The sequence below is a fragment of the Phaseolus vulgaris genome, chromosome 8 (genome assembly GCF_051622355.1).
Source record: "Phaseolus vulgaris cultivar YP4 chromosome 8, ASM5162235v1, whole genome shotgun sequence".
NCBI lineage: Eukaryota > Viridiplantae > Streptophyta > Magnoliopsida > Fabales > Fabaceae > Phaseolus > Phaseolus vulgaris.
The window spans coordinates 8,933,447-8,956,175 of NC_143505.1; the positions used below are offsets into that span (position 1 = coordinate 8,933,447).

Here is a 22,729-nt window from a genome sequence, read left to right on the forward strand (position 1 = left end):
AACTTCGTGACACTTGTTTCCGTCTCCCTTGGAGGAGACAGTGGTTGCCGCCACTCTTCTATGCGCCCCCTTCTTCTCTATCATGGTGAACGCCACCATAACCATCACTATCATCATCCTCAACATCACCATCTTCATATCCTGATAAAAGGCGAGGGTTCTCTCTGCCTCAAAACCCTCCCCTATTTCATGTTCGATCACTGAAGAGGGTTTCTGATTTGGATGACAATGGGAGATTTGATGGCCTCTCGCTTTTACCAGAACCACCACGACGATTCCACCGTCTCATCATGTACCTCCTCCTCCTCCGTCGCGGTCGTCATCGCCAGTTACAACACCGATGGTTCTGATTTCACGCCCCGCTGCGACTCTGAAACCGCCATTGCAAGCAGCAGCGGTAACTACACCGGGAATGGAGCCACCAGCATGGCCTACCTGCCGCAGATAGTCGTCCTCTGCGAGCTCCGCCACGAAGCCTTCGAGGCCGCCATTCCCGCCGCCTCCGACATCAGCCTCGTCTCCAAGTGGCGACCCAAGGATAGGGTCAGTTTGTTAACCTTGTTTGTGTTATCTGCATTTTGCTGTGATGAATCGGTGATTTGCGTTACAGAGAGATTGGAATATTTCGAGTCCTGTGTGTCACTTGTTCTGCGTGACGGGAATTTGGGAAATGTAGAAAAATGGGCGTTTTGGTCAAAGTAGTGGCAGCAGTGGTGACTGTGAATGGATGACTTCTTTTGACTATGTTTGTGTATGTGATAATGTTGTGAGGGACTCTTCAAGGACTTGAAATGTTGATCTCTTAAACATTAAGTTTTGTTAATGCGAGAAAAGAAGGCAAACACAGGAAAGCGCTCAAGGCAAAAAGCAAGATGGAAAAGTTTGTTATATTGATTCAGAATATATACACATTGTGTGTAAAGAAAAGGACAAAAAGAAAATAATAGAAAGATAGCGCTTATAGGAAAGTTGCACCTTATTCCCTTTTTAGAAAGTTTTAGGTTAAGTATTTCTTGTGATTGGACTCAAATTATTGATTTGTTTGAGGTGCTGTGTAGTCTTCTTTCGGCCCTTCACAAGTCAGGTTGGAAGACGTCAAGAAGCTCCAACTTGGATAAATTGGAATGAATAAGCTATGGTGGAAGGGTTTTAGTAAGGATATTTCCTAAGTGATGTGATGAAGAGATTAGTAGAAGATGCATGAGTCCAATAATTATTTTTTCACAAACAATGTGATAATCATTCTCTAAATGTTTCTTTCTTTCATGAAAGATGAGAATTCTAGCAATGTATAAAGCGCTTTGGCCAGCACAATAGAAAACATGACTCTTAGTGATAGGAATTCTCAAATCATCAAGAAGGAAAGAAAGTCATTGACGCTCGCAAGTGGCAGAGCAAGGACCCTATACTCGATTTTTGTAGAAGATCGAGAGAAAAAATAGATTATTTCTTGGATTCCAAGACACCAAAGAATTGCCAATAAAATAAAGTAACCAGTGATGGAACGTTGTGTATCAATACATGAGGTCCAATCAACATCACTAAATCCAAAAAGTTGTGTTGATGACCTGCGACTAAAAAGTAAGCCTTTTCCAGGACATTCTTTTAGATCTCGAATTACTCTTAAGGCAACTTAAAGATGAGTTTGAGTTGGTGTGACCATGAATTGACTGCATTGTTGGGTACCAGGTCTAGTGTTGGTTAAATATATGAGACATCCCACCAATCGTCGATATGACAAAGGGTCAGGTAAATGTTCACTAGAGTCTTAATGGAGACGTAGGGAGTCATCCATTGGAGTGGAAAATGGTTTGCAACCCATGAGACCATAATCCTTAATCAAATCAAGACAATATTTGCGTTGACTGAGAGAAATGCCTTGGCCGGAGTTAGCTACTTCTATTTCCAAAAAACATTTCAACTGACCAAGGTCCTTTATATGGAAATGAGAATGGAGAGTGACTTTAATCTTAGTGATCTCAGAAGCATAATTTCCAGTAAGCACAATATCATCAATGTAAACAATATGAGCAGTGAAAACATAACCAATATTTTTTTATAAACAAACTATGATCAGCATGGGCTTAAGCATATCCTAAAGATGGCTGTAAAAGAGATATTTTTTCATACCATGTGCGACTTGTTTGTTTCAGGCCGTAGAGATTTTTTGAGTTTGCAGCATTGATTAGGAGGATAACTGGATAGTCAAGGAGGGATCACCATATAAACCTACTCTAAAATTTCTCTATGAAGAAATGCATTACTGACATCAAGTTGTTGTAATTCCCAATTGTAAATGGATGTCAAGGCTAAGACAACTTTGACCGTGGTCGTTTTTACAACAGGGGAGAAAGTTTCTAGATAGTTAACCCCTTCAATTTGAGAGTACCCCTTTGCTACCAGGCCAACTTTGTAACGCTCAATAGTCCCATCAGGTTTTCTCTTTATTTTGAACACCCATTTGCATTCGATGGGTTTGACAGAGGGAGATGTAGTCACAATATCCTAAGTTTGGTTGTCAATTAAGGCTGCAATTTCAGCCTGTATAGCCTCCTACCAACAAGGTTGGGTAATAGCCTCCTGATACGTCTTTGGTTCTTGCTCAGCATGGAGACACATCAGAAAGTGAGAGTGAGAAGAAAACAAATGAGAATAATCAATGAACGACTGGATAGGATACCAGATCACTGAAGATGATTGGTTAGATTGTGCAAGAGCAATAACTTGAAGAAGTGTTGCAATAATAATCATCGAGATATTGTAAACGATTGGTGAGGTGTGTGGAATGTCGTGGTGTAGGTGAGGTTAGAGGTGGTGCAGAAACTATGGAATCCGGTGAGGGAGAGATTTGTTGGTGTGGTGAGAGGGAGATAGATGAAGATGAAGTAGGACTTGTGGCATTGATGAAATCTTGCGGTATAGGTAGAGTAAGTGGTGTAGAGGTAAGGTGGGGAGAATAAGGTATGTCTGGTGTAGGAATGGTTTTGATATAAAGTGGGTTATTGTCATTTTCAAGGGGTTCAATGGTGCTAGATTGAGAGGATGAGAAAGGAAAAATTGTCTCATTGAATTGCACATTGCGAGATATAAAAATTTCTTTATTGTTGATATAAAAAATGACATAGCCCTTGGTCCCTATTTGGAAGCCTAAAAAAATTCCACATCTTCAGTGGGAAGTTTTTGACAAGGAGCATTTTTTGATGCATAACAAAGACAACCAAAAATTGTAATCATGTAAAGATCAGGAGAATCATTATACAATAATATAATTCAAAATGAGTTTTATTTTGAATAACAGGAGAATAAATACGATTTATCATAAACACTACATGCTTAATAGCATAAAACCAAAAATGTTTTCGAAGATTAGATTGAAACATGAGGGTCCTGATAACATTAAGAATGTGTTTGTGTTTTCTTTTTACGCATCCATTTTGTTGATGGATATATACACAATTTGTTTGATGTAAAATACCTTTAAAGGAAAAATATTTCTTTTGACAAAACTCATTTTCATTGTCAGAACGAAGATATTTAATAGTGGTGTGAAATTGGATTTCAATTAAAGCAACAAAGTTTTGGACATGCATTTGGACCTCACATTTTGATTTTAATAAGACAATCCATGTAAAATGACTAAAATCATCAACAATGTTAAAAAAATATTTATGACTATAAATATAAATTTTAGAGAAGGGTCCCCAAATATCCATATGGTCTAAATCAAGTAAATTGCAAGATTTATTGATTCTTGGAGAATATGAGAGACATTTTTGTTTAGCTAAGTGACAAATGTCACAATTGTCACCAACATGCATAGAAATAAAAGGAAAAGTCATGTGCAAAACATTGAGACGATTTTCTCAAAGGTGTCCTAGTCTAAAATGTCAAAGGTTGGTATTAGTGATAGGATAGGTGGTGAAATTATTGATGGAGACTTTGATGGTTTAGGGATGTTAAGAGGTGTTAAACACACATGCCGATTGATGTCCAAGTGATAAAACCCTTGTTTTAATTTACCCAAACCAATAGTCTTCAAGATCCTGTTCTATATATAACAATTGTCATTAAAAAATCAAAAAATAATTTAGAGAAGAAATGAGTTTAGAAAAAGAGAGAAAATTAAATTTAAAGTTGAGAATATAAAGGACATCATGAATAAGTTTTGACTGATTTGAATAGAGTTGAAAAAATGTGCAAACTCATGAACACCATTGGATAAATTGATTTGGAAGGTGGTGAATGGTGACAATGGATAGTGTGTTCTCCATCTCTCAATTAGACGAACAAGACCATGTGCATGTAAGAGAAAATCAAGACAGTGGTTGGCAGCTTCGACGAACCTTCTAGGCTGTTGTCATTATAGACCCTTTCCACAGTGGCCTTATCTCCAAGTGACGACCCAAGGATAGAGTTAGCTCAATCACTCTGGAAAGTATGATTAAGTTGTTATTTGTTAACTTTGTTTAGGTTATCTGTAGCTTGCTGTGATGAATCAATGATCCCCGATTTGCGCGACAGTGTCCCATGTGTCACGTGTTTGGTGGGATAGGAATTTGGGAAATGTAGAAAGAATGGGCGTTTAGGTTAATGCAATGGTGACTGTGAATGGATGACTTTGTTTCGTTTGTAGGGGTGACAAAACGGGGAGCTTACTATAGGCCCACCCAAAACAGGACGAAGGTGGGCTGACCCACCATAAAACAGGTTGAAAATCTTGGTATGCTCTCTAAAGAGTAGGCTGGCGGGCCAACCTACCAACTTTTGTTAATTTTTGTCTTTTTAACTTTTGTTTATTTATATATATATATATATATATATATTTATTAAAAACATATTTAATCGTATAAATATTTTCTAAATTTTTGATTGATTAATTAATGTCTCTAATAGGAAACTTTAAAACAATTATTACCTTTACATGTTAAATTACTCAATAATAATTAATAATTGAAACTTAATTTTTAAGTGTTAATGATTTATGTTACAATAATTATTGTCTTGGTCTGTCTTTGACGGGTTTGGCGTGACAGGCAAAAGTGAGCTAGCGGGTTAAAAACACTAACACGGCCCACCAAATTTTGGCAAGCTGGCCCGCTGGCCAAGGTTCACTTTACCACCCGTATTCGTATGCCTATGTTTGCATATATGATAATGTTGTTAAGGACTAAAATGTAAAATGATTGACCTGTTAAGCACCAAGTTTTGTTAAGACGGGATCCTTTGAAGTGCAAAAATGAAATGTTGAGTTATATTGAACTAATGATTGATGAGAAAATCGAGTGAGTTATGTGATGTTTGTGGGTTTTTATGCAACTTCTTTCTTTACAGTTGAAAGAAGAAGGTTGAATATATCTCTGAATGTGTTTACAAACGTGGTTACAATCTAAACTTTTAGACTATTTACAACCTACTTAAAATAGGTAATTAAAACAAAAAATAATAAGTAATTAGAGTTATACAAATTAAATCACCAAAAAATATTAAATCTATCCTAATAAATAGAAAACAGAATCTGCACTAATTATGAAATAATTATCTCCTAATTATGCAACATTGCACTTTGTACTTCAGCTGATCTTCAATTCGATCAATTCAAAAATAATGATAACGGTATCTGATCATACTTGCATTGGGGAAATTTCCTCTATTAATTGTGAGCTTGGTTTTTGATGAATTCTTATTTTGCTAAAGATTTGGCTGTAAAAGTGGATAAAGTATCCTGGAATTTGCTTGATTGAATTAGTGATTTTGGAATGAAGGTGGGGGAAAGATTGTTTACATGTGTTTCTTTAGGGTGGTAGGACTTGTGTAAATCCTGGTAGCTTGCATTAGGAAGTGGCTTGTTTACATGAAATGGAGGTTGCTAGCTTCTTATATTGGTTGAAACTGCTTGACTCTTGAAAGAGGTGGATTTTGGTCTAAATGTATACATACGTAAAATTAAGTATATGCTTTTTTGTAAAAATGTGAAATAAGCAGGCCACTTTTGCCTAATCTGATTGTATCAACTGGAAATTTTGTGTCATCAGTTTTCCAATGATCTTTATCTATTCCCTTCTGTGTTCTTTTTTTTGCAACTAGTGCAATTGGTTTTTGTTAAAAAAAGTTGAGGCTTCTTCGACATAAGTAGTTTGATTGACTGTTAATGTTCTAAAGGTGTTGATAGCATGACAGTTTCGTATACCCTGGCTGTTTTGAATTTGCAATTTTTCAATCTGTCTTATTACTATTGTGGATGTAACTTTAGAATGAAGATTGAACAAAGAGGTTGTTCTCTACTCAATAAAATACAATATTTCTTGCTGCATTTGAAATAACACATTACAAAGTGTGTAATGTATAAATGTGGTTTATTTTTCTGGTAAGTTTTATACTGTTGGTTCGTTGCTTTGTTTTGGGAGAGGGTAGGGTGGAGCTCCATTTTAAAGATAACGTTTCTCCCATTTATAAAGGATTTCTTGAATAATAGTCTACCTTTGTAATGGATTTCTGGTGTAAATTATATTGATATTTAACATTTCTCTTCATAATCAAAATACATTTTTTTTATCCAAGTCTCTGTTTATTCCTCTAAGATCTTTTAAAGTCTTCTTTAAGATGTTTATATGCTGTAAGAAGTATGATCCATTTTAACACCTAATTTTGTGATGCAGATGAAGACAAGATATGTAGCTCTAGTATTATGTTTGAACATTAGTGTGGACCCACCAGATGTAATAAAGATATCCCCTTGTGCCAGAATGGAGTGCTGGATAGGTGTCTTGTTACCTTTAATCTCATTTATTTAGTTGTTGTTTTCTGTAGTTTGTACTCTCAAGTTGTTACCTGGATTTGAGATATTTTGCATTTTTATCCTCAATTCATGTTTGGAAATAGCTTCGGGCTTCTTTATGATATTATATGACATGTTTTTGTTATTAACTATTTGTTTTTGCAAGTTCATATTTCTGATGAATTAGTGTGCTGTTTTGCATTTATATTTTATGGTTGAACTTTTTGATTCATACTTGTCTTCAACTTTTTATCCAGTCATTAACTTTTTCATCCGCAGCCTAATTATCTAGAGTTATTTGCAACTTTGTCAATGAAAAATGTAGCAAAATGGGTTGAGTAGAATCTTTGTGACGTATCAAAACTTTGTAGGCTTGCGAAAATGGTTAAGGTGCAAACAGTTTTTGATGCTTACCTTGCTCAATACTGCAGATCCTTTTTCTATGGGACCACGAAAGGCATTGGAGTCAATTGGAAAAACTTTGAGCAGTCAGTATGAAAGATGGCAACCAAAGGTGGGAATGTTTAACTAGCTAACCTTATCCTCATGTTTTCTTTGAAATTGTTTTATAGTTAACCTTATCGAGATCTTTACAGGCCCGCTATAAATGTCAACTTGACCCGTCAGTGGATGAGGTGAAGAAACTTTGTACTAATTGTCGTAGATATGCAAAGAGAGAAAGAGTTTTATTCCATTACAATGGGCACGGCGTCCCAAAACCAACTGCTAACGGTGAAATATGGGTCTTCAATAAGGTCAATGTTTGTATTTTCTCAGTTCTTGTTGCGAAATATTAGTCTCTCCAGAAAACTCACACAAAAAAGTAAAAGGGAGACACTAAATGATACTTAGAGTGAGTTTAGTGTCCCATTAAATTAACATTAACTCAAAGGTTGCTAATGAATTAGTGGGAACTATGGGGACACAACTATTTTTCTTTTATGATTTTAGTATCCGTTTAAAACCTTTTTGTCCACACTATAATTAATATTTAATTTTGTGTCTCAATTATGTAGAATTTGGGGACATTAATAATGTTATTCACTTGATCCTCACTTTTTTTTGGAGCTAATTACAACTTTTCTTTTGTAGTGTAGTTACTCGATAAATCAAATATTGTTCTCTTCATACTGGCAAAGTAGGCCCAGTTGAAAAAGAAGTAGGCATGGTTTTCAAAATGGCGAGTCAACTTGTAAACTCGTGAGAATTTATGTTCCTAAACCGTCGAACTTAGTTAACTCTTGCAAACAGGAGCAAACTTGCTCAAAGATCAAGAGTTTTGAGTTGATTTACCAAAATGAATTGGACATTAGAAAAGATCCAACAATGACTCTGGATTTGTTTGTTTCTAGGCCACGATTTATGCAAAACGCACCTAGGGAACAATTTTATGGTTCACTGGTTCTATCTTGCAGGTTTCTGTTTGATGTAGGTGTCGATGTTGTGTCCTATAGCACTAACAAACCTCTCTTGGGGTCTTTCTCAGCTCCGCCCCTTTTCGTGTTTGTGATTCTCCTGGACATTTTTAATCTCACTTTTCTCTCATTTCCTTTCTCTTGTGTATCTCATATATATGGCTGGTGCAAACTACAAATTAGTGGGTTGAGTCATATTAGGGTTTGTTTTTAGGTTATTTCTCCTTGTACCATATCATTTAAGAAAAAATGCAACCTAACATAAAATTTAAAACCCAACACTACCCTTGACTTCATGTTTGCTTATAGATGCATAAATCTGGAAGATCATTTTCGTGCTTCATTTAAGCTTTTGGATGGGGTGGCAAAGTGGGGCGGGCCATGCGGGCCGGCCCACGACCCACGAGAAAAAACGCGGGGTGGGCTGACGTTTTCAACCCGCTGACCCGCATTAGCCCGCCCCGCATAACCCGCGGCCCGCACGGGCCAACAGCGGGGCGGGGCGGCTGGCCCGCTAGCCCACAAAAAAAAAAATAATAATAATTGATTTGACTTGCTAGAATATAACTTTCTCTGTTCATCAATTCTTGAAATTTATTCTATAGTGGTTCATTACATTACAACAGTAACAATTAAATCTAGTGTGATTAAACTATTTTTTACAAAATTTGAAGGTTCCTTTTAAGTGATCATCCCTTTATATTGAGACAATGATTTAACAAGACATATAGTTTATATTTTATAAACTTTCTCTATTAAGTAACTGGTATAGACATATACATAAATTTTATATCTTGAATCCTTTGTTGCGTTTGTTCTAAGCTTGATTTCATGAACATTGGTTTCCAAACTCTCAAAAAAAAAAAAAAAGCGGGCCGACCCGCAAGCCCGCGGGCCAACCCGCATGCGGGGCGGGTCATGAAAACCAGCCCGCATTTTGTATGCGGGGCGGGCTGACCCACTTTGCCACCCCTACTTTTGGATGACCATATTCGGAAATGAGTTATGAATTATAGATTTCCATGTCCGGAATGGTGTGCTATAAATGATGCTGAGGATTGGGATCCAGAACTCATTTATGTTTGCTTACGGATTTTGACATCCAGAAGGTCATTTATGCTATCCAGATAAGCTTCCAGATGACCAAATCCAGAAGTGACATATTAGTTTCGGACTTGCATATCCGAAACTTTGTGATTTAACTTACGGAATATCCAAAAGTCAAAGTCTTTTAAATCATTAAGGACAAAACGGACATTTCATGTTGGATGCAAATTTGAATTGATATGGTGCAGGGAGAATCAACCTTTTTTTTATTCCTCTCTTGCTATTTTGGACTCTTGGGCCTCAGTTTAAGTCCAACAACTTCTCTTTTTATGTAAAACATAGTATATAATATAATCAACTAGAGTGATGATAAAGGATAATAATATCAGAAAAATATAAAAATATATTTAAGAAGTATATAATGTGATCAACTAATAATAATATTATAGTAGAAAATATAAAAAGTTGTTTATAGCATCATATAATATTGAATTATTATGTTATAAGTATTTTAATGTATTTGTTTATCCAAAGTAAACGTTTTTACTAGTTTATGAACCTCCCGTGAGTTAAACTCTCACGTTTTGACAACCTTGTGTGTGTATAGGTTCCCACCTCTTTAAAAGTGTGCCCTGTTCAGTAGAGAAAAATAGTATAAAAGATAAAAATGGGAGAATGGAAAATGAATGATTGTGAAAGCAAACCCATGAATAGAAGCAAAATAGGGTGGCAAAAGTATGAGAAGAAAATGGGTAAGAAAGCAATGCACTATTTATTCTAGGCATGTTGAATATAATAAATTTTAATTATTGTACTTTCATGCCTCTTGTTTTGCTCAGATCTTTTTTCGCACCAAGGGAGATATTAAATAATCATAAAAGCTCAGTAAATAAATAGAAAGAAAGGTATTTGTTTTGTAAATGAGAAGAGTTTATAGTAATCATTATGCTAGAAAAGGATTTTTTTTTGCTCCTGACTTTACGATAATAACTTATAAAGGTTAAAACTAAACTGGAATTGTATCTTATCACAGATGCCTGATTAGTTTAACTTTTGCTACTAGATATCATGGGTTCCAATTGAGTATAATGCCCTCAGTCACAATATCATGATGAGAATAGCTACAAGACATTCCTATTCTCATTTTCATCATAGGTTATGCAGAGTTATACGCAGTATATCCCATTATCCATCAATGAACTTGACTCTTGGCTGAAGTCCCCGTCAATTTATGTTTTTGATTGCTCTGCCGCTGGAATGATTGTGAATTCCTTCATTGAGGTATCCACACTACCATGTTATTAAATACTTATTAAAGAAATCCAAATGTATTGATACTGATTTTGTCTTTTTTTGGACTGCCAAATTTGTTACTGGACTTGTTATTGATAAGCTTCATGAATGGAGTGCTTCCAACTTCTCTGTGTCCCAAAGGGATTGCATTCTGCTTGCAGCATGTGAAGCACACGAGACTTTGCCTCAGAGTACAGAATTCCCTGCTGATGTGTTTACATCTTGCCTTACGACGCCTATAAAGATGGCATTGCGATGGTGAAACTTCTCATTATTCCTACTTAGTTTATCCTGTTCAGAATGTTTAAAAATTAAAACGTTAAACATTCACATAGGTTTAACATACCTTATTATTATTTTTTAAATGTAATAGCATTATGCATGGATTTTGAAAGCATTGTGCATGGACTTCTAAATGATGAACACTTTTGTAAGATGAATTGTTTTACTTTGCCTACCTAATTTTATACCTGATTATACTTTTCCATATCTGACCCTACTTAGCTACTTTTATCTAATAGCATTCATGATAGCTGATTGTATACATCATAATCCAGAATCATAAATGTCATTTTTTATAATAAATTTCTCCCTGGTTGTATTTTTGCTGTTTAACTGATGCATTATCTTTACTTTAACTTTTGCCGCTGGACTTTTTGTTAACTGCAGTAGTGATAGAAGAAAAACCCATGATAAAGATGGTTTTTACTATTAAATTGATTTATGCTTGACATCTACAAATTACTAACTTAACTTTTCTCATTTTCTCTAGCTCCTGAGCTTTCAAGTGTTGGTAACTGATAATTGTATATCTCAGCAAACTGGGTATTGATAACTTTTTTGTGATGTAATCTGTCTCCAGGATTTGTACACGTTCATTGCTTCGTGAGTCACTGGATTATTCACTTATAGACAAGATACCTGGCTGTCCTAATGACCGAAAGACACTTCTGGGTGAATTGAATTGGATCTTTACAGCAGTAACTGATACAATTGCCTGGAATGTTCTTCCCCATGGTGGGTCTCAACCCTCCCCATCATTTTCACCGACTTACTAAATTGGAACAGTTTCTTTTTGAACTCCAGTTATTTAGCAAACATTTCTAGTTGGTATCTTTTTTTTGTTTTTATCTTATATTGATATGTCTTGCAGATATTTTTCAGAGATTATTCAGACAGGATTTGCTTGTTATAAGTCTGTTTCGAAATTTTCTACTTGCTGAGCGAATCATGCGATCTGCAAATTGTTCTCCTGTTTCTCACCCAACGTTACCTCCAACCCACCAGCATCATATGTGGTATTGTTGGTGATTATTGTTATGATATTTTTTTATGTATTGCCAAATATTTTCAACAGTTTATGTTTTTTCTCCACACGTCAGGGATGCATGGGATATGGCTGCTGAGCTATGCCTCTCTCAACTTCCATCTTTAGTTGAGGATCCTAATGCTGAATTTCAGGTATCTGGAATTCTGGATTTATTTTTTGTAATAACTCTGATGTAGAGTTTGTTCTGAAATTGAATATTAAATAATAAAAATTAGATAAGGAATTTTGGTTTAGCAAGGAATAATTGCAATATAAAGGATTCTGTATGAGTTTTGAGCTTACCTGATGAAACATGTTGTTCTCTATCAGCCTAGTACATTTTTCACCGAGCAGTTGACAGCATTTGAGGTATGGCTTGACCATGGTTCTGAACATAAGAAACCACCCGAGCAGTTGCCTATAATTCTTCAGGTGCGATCCATATCTTTTTCTTGGTTTCCTTTTGAGCCATTGTGTTGCTTCATAATACTCTTGTCAGGTGCTGTTCCTTACTTAAGCTTTTGGAGGGTAATATTGAATTATATTTTCTTAGCTGAAATTGTTTCAATTTGGTCAGCGTTTCTTATTATCTTCCGTATGATAGACATTTGTCAAAAGGATGTTTTTGTTGTGAGCATCTACTCTCTTAACAATGGGGCTAGCTATATCTAGTTGTAATATGGCAATGGACATTTCTGATTTGTTCATGTAACCTACATTACGTGGACTGTTTTAAAATGTTTCTCACAATGTGTGTTATGGTCAATTCCAGTGTCAATTATTTATCATTCATTTATTTTAGGGACTTTCTTGCAATTTGTTTGACTTGGCAATCATCTTGCTTTGTCTTGACTCTGTACAGGTTCAGAAATTGTAGCCTTAGTTGTTTGGTGACCAATTGTTTTGTATAATCTCATTTGCAAAATGACATTTTAAGCTTTCTTTATGCACTTTTAATTCACATTAGTTTTTCTTTTTTTTTTCACAATATGTGTGTTTTAAACTTCTGGGCAAAATGTTTACCAGTTGTTGATATCTGTTGTATGCATTGTTAAGTAGCATTGTTCATATTTCAGGTTTTACTTAGTCAATGCCATTGCTTTCGGGCCTTACTGCTCCTTGGAAGGTTCCTTGATATGGGGCCATGGGCGGTCGATCTGGTAATTTTTTCTCTAGATTCATCAACTTTTGGTGTAATTGGTTTACCTATTTATTTATTTTTAATAAATGATTTATTGTATGATAACTTTGTTGAAATGGTGATTATTATTTTACCGTACATCTTTCATAAGGCTGCTGCTTTTTGTGTGTATGTACCTATCCTAAGGATTGAGTGTTATAGGCTATAGCTTTCCTTGTATTGTACTCTTCTCCTTTTCCATATATATGAAATACATATGAGAACATAACACACTGATCGTTTATCACCTCTAAATTCAAATTGGTACACAATCCTTTTTTTCTTCGGTCGTCACAGGACGATAAAGGAGAGTGGCAAATTGCAAGCCTTCAAAAAGTCCTATGGACCAAAATGAAAAGCTAATGGTGGACTGAGGTGAAATTTTTTCAGATCTACATAGATATAGGAGGCTGGTGGACAAATTCATTTTTCTCACCATTGTAAGACTTGATATATCTCATGCAACCGGAGTTGTTGGTCAATTCATGTAGAATTTTCACAACCACGAGAATGTTGTAATTCTAACCCTCGTATATATATCAAAAAGGTTCCAAGACAAGGATTGTTATATGAGGACAAGGGAATTATTCAACTTATAGGGGTATTGTGATGTAGATTGGTTTGACTGTCCCATTGACAAAATGTTGTTGCCTGGTCCAGTGTAGAAACTAAATATAGATTTATGACTTGGCCACTTGTGAACTTGTGTTTAGCAACTTCTTGAAGAGTTGAAATTTTGTAAAGTTGAGCTGATACAATTGTATTGTGATAATCAGGTAGCCTTTCATATTACCTCCAATCCAGTGTTTCATGAGAGAATCAAACACAAAGATCAATTGTTATTTTGTCAGGAAGGAGATGTTGTCCAAGGAACTTAATACTGGATTTATCAGCTCTAACTACCAGCTTGTTGACATTCTAACCAAGTCTTTGAGAGGGCCTAAATTTTGGTTTATATATTCCAAGCTTGGTGCATACAATTTATATGCTCTAGCTTGAGGGGAGTGTTGAAATTGTGATTATTATTTTATTGTACAGCTTTCACAGGATGCTTTCTTGGGTGTATGTACTTATCCCAAGGATGTTGTAGGCTATAACTACGCCTTGTATTGTACTATTCTCCTTTTCTATACATGTTTATGAAATACATCAGCTGAGAAGATAACTTTCTATTTTTATCACCTCTAAATTGAAGTAACTTGATACCAAATTTTTGATACGTAGGCATTATCTGTTGGAATATTTCCTTATGTTCTAAAGCTGTTGCAAACACCACCACCAGAGCTACGTCAGATCCTTGTATTCATATGGACAAAGATTCTTGCACTTGACAAGGTAGATTTGGAGAAAAATAATTTTTTTCTCTAAGTAATTGTCAATTACACATGTTTGGTTTGGTTTATTTTAGAGAAATAATTGTTTATTTTTGTTGGGTTCTTAAGAGAACTTTTGAATTTTTTTTTTCAAAATTAATCTTGACCAAACATTTATTAAATAATGTTGAAAATTTGTCTTGGTCGGTGAAGGTTGCTTTTACTGTAGTAGTTATTGCAGTACACTTGCTTTGCATGGTGCTGGACAAGCCAATAAAAGTAGAAGGGAAAATAACAAAAAAACATTTACCCTTTGTTTTGATGAGATGAGAGGAAAGAAAATAAGGGAGAATGGAAAATTTTTAAATTTTAAATTAAGGGAAAAGTTTGAAAGATTTTTAATTTTGAAGTTCTTTTGCATGAATTTTCTTCCCTCCCTCTGATCCCTATTTGTATCTTCTATCAAACAATATTTTTTTTTTCAAATTTAAGTACCCATCTTCCCTTCCTTTTTTTTTCTTTCACTCCATCCAAACATATGTATGACCAATATGCTATTCATCAATCATCCTATATCCTACTAAAAAGTTACTAATAAAATCCTTATTTAAAAAAATGAAAACTACAAAATCAAATCCTAAACTCAATTAACATAGGTGTGAATATTACGTAACATTTTATTTTTTGCTCTTACTTATAGGACCTTTATAATTTTATACCGAAATTTGGTCTTGAACTCTGCATGTTGAATGTCTGCTGTGTCTGGCATTAATTCTGTTCCATGTCTGGCTTGTAGTCATGTCGGGTTGATCTAGTGAAGGATGGTGGTCATATCTATTTCATTAAGTTCCTTGACAGTATGGAAGCATATCCAGAGCAACGTGCAATGGCTGCTTTTGTTTTGGCTGTGATTGTGGATGGTCATAGACAGGGCCAAGAAGCTTGTATGGAAGCTGGTTTGCTTCATGTCAGCTTAAAGCACCTTCAGAGTTCATGTTCTAATGATTCACAAACTGAACCCCTTTTCCTTCAGTGGCTTTGCCTGTGTCTGGGGAAATTGTGGGAAGACTTCTCAGAGGCACAAACAATTGGTTTACAGGAAGATGCAACTACTATATTTGCTCCTCTACTGTCTGAACCCCAGCCAGAGGTTTATGTCCTACTTATTAGTTCTATTTCCAGTTGCCAGATGATTATAATTTTTGGTGTATTAATCAAATGGATTTAATCATACAATTTATTGTTTTACAGGTTAGGGCATCTGCTGTTTTTGCACTGAGTACCCTCCTCAGTGTGGGATTTGGTACATGTAGAAGTGTTCATAGAGATGAAGAATGTGATGATGCTGAAAAGTTTAGGGCTGAAGTTAGTGTAGTTAAGAGTATCTTATGTGTTGCTTCTGATGGGAGTCCATTGGTAAGGGCAGAGGTAGCTGTAGGTAGGTTATAAGCATCCGGTTATTATTTTTTAATTGATATCATCACTGCAAATTCTTAATCTTCAGCAAACAAAGTTGCTAATGGATGGTTGTTTCTGAACATAGAGAAAGATGAAAAACTTTTAAATAAAATGATTGTTATTAGTGAGTAAGAAAGAAAACTTCTGCACAATAAGTTATCAAACTTGCATCTAAAAAACTTCATTTTTTTTTCGTTTCTAATTGTTCTCTAATTTGGTTGTAATGACTGTTAATTGGTTAGTCTAAGACAACTTGTTGTTATCAATATAGTATGGGAAGGCTGGTATACTTTAGAGATGGATCTGTGACATGTTGCTGACTTTTTTCTTTCCAACTGCCAGCTCTAGCGCGATTTGCTTTGGGACACAACAAGCACCTGAAATCTATTGCTGCTGCATATTCTCAATCTAATTCTTTGATTAATTCCTTACCTTCGTTGGCTAATATAAAAGGTTCAGTTGGTGGATATCCTAAACAGAACCAACATATACCTCATGGAAGTATTGTTTCTCCTGAAATCGGTCCTATGAGCGTTGGAAATGACTATTCTCTAGTGGCTCTAGATGGTCGGGTCTCTTCTAGCAGTCCTCTTGCTGGTTTGAGTATCATGCATGCGTACCCATTGTCTTATGATTATTCATCTCATCACTCTGATTCAGGAATTCTGAGTGATGGTTTCAGCAATGGATTAGTTAACCACACTAGACTAAACCCCTTGGAGAATGCATTGTATTCACATTGTGTACTTGCTATGTATACTTTAGCGAAAGATCCTTCTCCTCGTGTAGCAAATCTTGGTTGTCGGGTACTGTCCATCATAGGTATTGAACAAGTGGTTGTAAAGCCGTTGAAGTCTGGTGGTGTTCGAACTGCTGAATCTACAGCTTCTCCTACTTTTGCTGGACTAGCTCGTTCGTCTTCTTGGTTTGATATGAAAGGAGGTAGATCTTCCTTTCCATTTTTCTTAATGATTAATCCTGTGTATGGTTTTTCCCTTAACATCAATTTTATTTGTGATAATTCCTGCTGCTTTGTAGCAAGGCTTTCTGCTTATTATTGCTTGTTGCTCTGGCAGGACATTTGCCACTGACCTTCAGAACTCCTCCAGTCAGTCCTCCTCTACCTAGTTGTATAACTGAAATGCGTAGGGTCTGTTCATTGGAGATTAGGCCCCACCTGATGAATTCTCCGGACTCTGGATTAGCTGATCCACTTTTGGGTTCTGATGGATCTTCTGGGACTTCAGATCGAAGCCTTCTTCCACAATCAACTATATATAGTTGGTGTTGTGTGCATTTTCGCAAACCACCTTTAACTGCTACTGATGAGAGTGAAGAAGTATTAGCCAGAAGAGAGGAGAGGGAAAAACGTGCACTGGAGCACATAGCAAAATGCCAGCACTCTGGTTTGTATTTTATTTATTTATTTAGCTTGTTTCTTAGAGATGGTGACATTTTATTTTATTCTTTCAGCTGTTAGCAGGCTTACAAATCCAATTGCTAAGTGGGACATAAAGGGTACACAAGCAGCATTGCTGGAACCTTTCTCTCCTATAATAATAGCTGCTGATGAGAATGAACGTATCAGGTAGTTGAAGCTAATTGATACCATTATTATTTGTTAAACTGAGACTGTTATGAAGCTAGGCATGGCTTTAGACATCTCAGTCTTTTTTGTGTTTAGGAAATGTTAGGACAATTATTTACAGGCTTTTAAGGTAGTGAGAAATTCTGAGGTTATACATTTCCAATCATGTTTATATTCAGGGTTGATAACACTTTGCAAGACTGAGTAACATTTATTAATTATAGGGACTTTGACAACTAATATGACATAATTCTCTTGCATAATTTTATAGACCGTAGGAATTCTGACTTTTGAACTGGTCAGAGTATTTTTCTGGTCTTCATGAGTGTTATTGCATTGCTCAATTTGGATTTTTGTTGTTGGCTAATGTTCTTTGGAGTTCACTCCAGGATATGGAACCATGAGGAGGCAATACTGCTCAACAGTTTTGATAATCATGATTTTGCTTACAAAGGAATTTCTAAGCTCTGCCTTGTAAATGAGCTTGATGATAGCTTGCTTCTTGCTGCTTCATGTACTTTTCTCTACTGTATAATATTATACATTTTAGTCTCAAATTGTTGTCAGAGCTTTAGTATTATTGGGGAATCTTATGGTGCAGCTGATGGAAACATAAGGATTTGGAAAGATTATACTCTGAAGGGTAAACAAAAACTCGTCACTGCATTCTCTTCAATTCATTGTCATAAGCCTGGAGTGCGGAGTCTGAATGCAGTTGTTGATTGGCAACAACAATGTAGTTATCTGGTAGGATGATTCTTTAATTATTCTTGACAATGTGGGACCTTGATGTCCTAAAATTGAAAGTTTAATTCGTTCATCATATTGTGATGCTAATGATTTTTTATGGTATTCCATGTTACATTTATGCAATACCAGTATGCATCGGGTGATATACCATCTATTATGGTATGGGATGTTGATAAAGAGCAGCTTGTTAATACTATACCTTCATCATCAGATTGCAGTGTCTCAGCGGTGGTAAGCTTCAGCATTGCAAGATGTCTTTTGTTGGCAATTATGCTTGCTATAGCTATCTTGGGATGATAGCTAAGCAGATGTTGTACTTGAGGAGTCATTTACTAAGTTGTATTCCAAGGTATTTGAGTTGAATTTGAGTTTTGGCCGGCCAACTACATTTAGAACAGGTATTTTGACTGATAGTTATGTTTTGTAAAACCTTTTTGGTAATAATGATTAATGGCTTATTACTGTGAAAATGCCCCGTCCCCCTTTTTCTTGTGCCTCTTCAAGGTACCGGTATCGGTATGTATTTGAACGTGAAGAGATTTTATTTATTTTTTGATCGTTGACACAAAACACCTTTATTGATCTTAGTTTTGCCTTCGATGGTTGTCAATCTGAAATAGTGGTTCAGTGGCCGCCCCCAAATCTTCTTTAATTGTAGCGGGATTCCGACTGTTCTCTGGTTTTGACAGACATTAAATTAGATATATTAAACCTAACCTATATAAATTCTCAATTAATGAAATTCGTGTTGTGAATCGTGATCATCCCTTTTGGTATTATTTTCTGTAACCAAGTAACAAAGGAATTATACAAACAAATATCATCCTTTGACTTACACACATTTTATCGTGTGTTTTAGGCTGCATCTCAAATTCATGGGGGACAATTTGCAGCTGGTTTTGTTGATGGTTCTGTCAGACTTTATGATGTCAGAACACCTGAAATGTAAGCATCTCGGATGAATTTCTTCCATCATGTTGCAAATATGAACATGGTTCTTGGTTCACTTTTATTGACGTGATTCAATCAAGCAACACTGTTGTTTATCACCTATATGTTTTGACATGGTTATGCATGCATCTATACTTTAACTTCCTCAATGAATACAACATTTTATCGTAAGTATAAACCTTTTAAGGTTCAATTTAGAAGCCTCTCTGTCTCTTACTGTATTTGTAATCACTAATGGCAAAGATGCTTCTTAGGCTCGTCTGTGATTTGAGGCCTCATACTCAAAGAGTAGAAAAAGTCATGGGGATTGGCTTTCAACCTGGATTAGATCAAGGAAAGGTAAAAAGAGCATCTTGCTAGTTTGATTTATTTTTTCTTCAGTAACTTGTAACTCTTAGATTTATGGATTTGGTTTGAAGTAGATAATGCAACTGTCATATTGTTGGCTTTCTTCAGATTGTCAGTGCTTCTAAGGCTGGGGATATCCAATTTCTTGATATACGAAATGCTAGGAGCACCTATCTTACTATTGAAGCTCATAGGGGATCACTTACGGCTTTAGCTGTACATAGACATGCTCCAATTATTGCTAGTGGTTCGGCGAAACAACTCATTAAAGTCTTTAGTCTGGAGGGTGATCAACTAGGCACCATTCGATACTATCCTACCCTAATGGCCCAGAAAATTGGTGCTGTAAGTTGCCTCAATTTCCATCCGTACCAGGTATTACTTGCTGCTGGTGCTGCAGATGCATGCATGTGTATATGTTAGAAACAAAGCCCGAGCTTAAGAGGGGATGTTAATTGAACTTTTAAAAGATTTTAAAAAATGGACGAAGCGTTTTCTTTGAATCAAATGTGGACTTCTCAAGAAACTTGTTTAACCTAAGAAACGCCTAGATATATATGTTTCCCTAACTTTGCTTTTTAAAAATAATTGATTTTAATTCAGATTTCAATATGCAATAGAGAAGAAAAGAAGCCAAAATTTTATATTGATTGACTCTCACCGCTTTATTTAGTTGTATAATAATCATCCTTATTACTCTAATTCACTATCATTCAATGTTTTGCAAGAAGGAAAACAACTACACGTGCACATGCAGGATCTTGAATCCTACAATATTTTATACAGTCTCTTGTGAAATTCATAATGTTGTCAGACCATCTTTCAATCTTGTGATCTTTTTAGAAGAAAATGGGTTGGATCGGAGGTGGGATCGGAATCTGTTCAGATCGGAGCGATCTGGCGATCCAAGGGTTGGATCGGACGATTCTTGGACCTCCACGATTCATGACTTGGCCCAAAAAACCCTTAAACCCAATAAAACCTAAAAACTCTAATTTGAATACCCAAAAACTCTAATATGAAAACTCAACCCTAATTTGAATAACATGTGCCTCTGTCAAGCCGTCTACGTGTTGTCCCCGCTCGTGTTGCGTTTCTTCAGTGCCGCTTGTGTTATTTGGTGCTGCCTCTGCCACTGCTCTACTTCAATTGGATGAAAATGAATATCATTGGGAGGAGGGAGATGATTATCTTATGATTAATGTAAATAATTTTCTTGGATAGTTTATTTGTATTAAACATTATCTTAAATTTACTTTTAATTATGTTATGTATTTAGACGTTTTCATGAAGTATGAATTTATATTAAATTATGTTATGTATTTGGACCATTTTATGAATTATGAATTTATTTTAATTATGTTATGTATAGTAGTAACTCTGAAAAATAATTCTTTCAAGTCAAGTTATGTTCTTCAGAGCTTTCAAACTCTTTTTTATCCGTATCCGAATTACGAGTTTGACAAGATTGAAAATCCTATCACAGACACCACATGAACATGTGAAAAAAAGTGTAGGTAGTAAACAATAATTATTGAATTACTTTTCTTGATTAAAAAAAGAGATACAATATATTAGTATTTAAAAGAAAAAAAAAATCCTAATAAAAAAAAATAAATCTTGTGAGACTTACAATCAGTAAATGTGTAATATTTACATCCATATTTCAACATCCCCTTTCAAGTCATTCTCAACTTGGTTATGAGATTATGGGAGTCTAAGGTAGTGAGTACTTTTGTCAGTACATCACTCACATGTTGCTTGGACGGAATTTATAACATGTATGCTAAACCTTCTTCTAGTTTTTCCTTAATGAAGTGTCTATCTATTTTTATATGTTTTGTTCTATCATGTTTAATGGGACTATATGCAATGTGTATTGCTGACTTATTGTCACTGTAGAGCTTCATGGTCCTTTCAAATTAATCTTTAAGTCATCTATATAAGATAGTTTTTAGCCATAATAACTCACATATCCTTGTGCCATGAACTTGAATTTTAACCACATTTTATTTTTTCTTAATCATTAGTAACATAAATATATGTTAAAGAGGCTCATATTTATTACTTGTTGTGTTATCTAAGTGCATCACCTTATTTGTCTATGCTTTAGTTTGTGTGGAGTTAACCAAATACCATCGACATATTCAACAAATATAGACCATGGAGAACAAATAACTTCAAATTTCTCAACACGGTGTTCAAATCCTTCTAAATCATCATAATTCATAAAACTTTCCCAAGCTTCCATGACTTGATCTCATGCCTCTCTTGGACACACTAACATCTTACACTTTGGTTTCACGTTTTTGTCCATATGAAAGCAACATAGCATATTAAATGCTTCAAGAAACACAATCTTTATTGCATCCATAAGAGCAATATCTTTATCACTAACTAGGACTTTAAGGTAGGAAACTCTAAAAAATAACCCTTTTAAGTCTATTAAGGCCCCACACAAAGTTGTTCTCACATTTAGATCCAATAAAACAAGTGCAATAGAGAAGGTCATTTCAATTGAGGTAACACAAAATCTCAAGTAAAGACATCTTATACCTATTAGTTTTATAAATACAATGTGAAATGAATTCAATAGTTTCACTAAATCAATGTGTGTCTAAAATATATTTGTCATCACATTTGTACCCTTATTAAACCTACACCAATGAATATATATGTCTCGCTGAAGTAATATCATTAATTTGTTGCATTTTATTTTTATAACTTCCATGTCATCTACAATATGTATACCTTGCATTGTAAACTTGTTTTATGGTGGTTACATTCTCCATATTATACTCTTTTATTGCTAGCAAAATATTTCTAAACTTCACTAAACTCGGTCATATTAACAAGTATGGACTTCTCATTACATGTTAACCTACTAGCATATGAATGACCTACCAACATATCTCTCAAGTTGTGATTATGGAAGGCACAAAGTAATTTCACAATCCATCATTCACAACCTTTTACCGATTTTCCCTCGCAATCTAAAAGGTGTTGGACTTGGTCATAAAAGTAAAGAAAAATGCATTAAAAAACATATTTATATTTGTTGAGAGAAAATAGGAAAGTCAATACAAATGAAAGGATTACATAAATATAGAAAATAAAATGTAAGGATTATATACATTGCATCATGTATAAATACCATCATTTAAAATCTATTATTCATTCCAACAATGAGAATAAAATGAGCAATAAGAGAGAGAAAAATATTTTATTTTTTAGGTTTATTTGGATTGTGAGTTGAGTGTTTGTAAAGAGTTTCTTTATTTATTTATTTTCAAATAAAAGGT

At 35.0% G+C, this 22,729-nt stretch overlaps 1 protein-coding gene and 1 pseudogene across 4 annotated transcripts; one reads left to right on the forward strand and one right to left on the reverse strand.

Annotated features, from left to right (window-relative positions):
* LOC137826112 (regulatory-associated protein of TOR 1) lies at positions 1 to 19,386 on the forward strand. Of its 3 annotated transcripts, XM_068631972.2 has the most exons (21): positions 1 to 543; positions 6,657 to 6,759; positions 7,207 to 7,289; positions 7,372 to 7,530; positions 10,402 to 10,518; positions 10,631 to 10,788; positions 11,393 to 11,547; positions 11,684 to 11,828; positions 11,913 to 11,991; positions 12,170 to 12,271; positions 12,916 to 12,999; positions 14,244 to 14,354; positions 15,129 to 15,482; positions 15,584 to 15,770; positions 16,133 to 16,732; positions 16,867 to 17,196; positions 17,264 to 17,378; positions 17,768 to 17,892; positions 17,980 to 18,125; positions 18,258 to 18,359; positions 18,988 to 19,077. In XM_068631972.2, the coding sequence occupies exons 1-21, from the start codon at positions 223 to 225 to the stop codon at positions 19,075 to 19,077; spliced, it is 3,666 nt and encodes a 1,221-aa protein (XP_068488073.2). In that variant the 5' UTR covers positions 1 to 222. The 3 variants fall into 3 exon arrangements, 1 of the variants encoding a protein (XP_068488073.2); XR_011083412.2 differs by lacking the exons at positions 1 to 543; positions 6,657 to 6,759 and adding an exon at positions 19,334 to 19,386 and having other exon boundaries at positions 7,076 to 7,289; positions 18,258 to 18,526; positions 18,988 to 19,073; XR_016515181.1 differs by lacking the exons at positions 1 to 543; positions 6,657 to 6,759; positions 17,980 to 18,125; positions 18,258 to 18,359; positions 18,988 to 19,077 and having other exon boundaries at positions 7,069 to 7,289; positions 17,274 to 17,378.
* On the reverse strand, positions 19,311 to 20,749 carry LOC150025386 (uncharacterized; annotated as a pseudogene). Its single transcript, XR_016514908.1, has 2 exons — positions 19,538 to 20,749; positions 19,311 to 19,420 (listed from the first exon to the last, which is right to left on the reverse strand). The product of XR_016514908.1 is annotated as an uncharacterized LOC150025386 (transcript).
* Between the last annotated feature and the right edge of the window lie 1,980 nt (positions 20,750 to 22,729).

What these genes read in the sequence shown, in the direction of transcription:
- LOC137826112 (XM_068631972.2), top strand. Translation starts at nt 223, where the DNA reads ATGACAATGGGAGATTTGATGGCCTCTCGCTTTTACCAGAACCACCAC. An exon ending in AAATATGGGTCTTCAATAAG is followed by an intron (nt 7,531 to 10,401) that starts GTCAATGTTTGT and finishes TAGGTTATGCAG; the next exon opens with AGTTATACGCAGTATATCCC. An exon ending in AACAACAATGTAGTTATCTG is followed by an intron (nt 18,126 to 18,257) that starts GTAGGATGATTC and finishes ATGCAATACCAG; the next exon opens with TATGCATCGGGTGATATACC.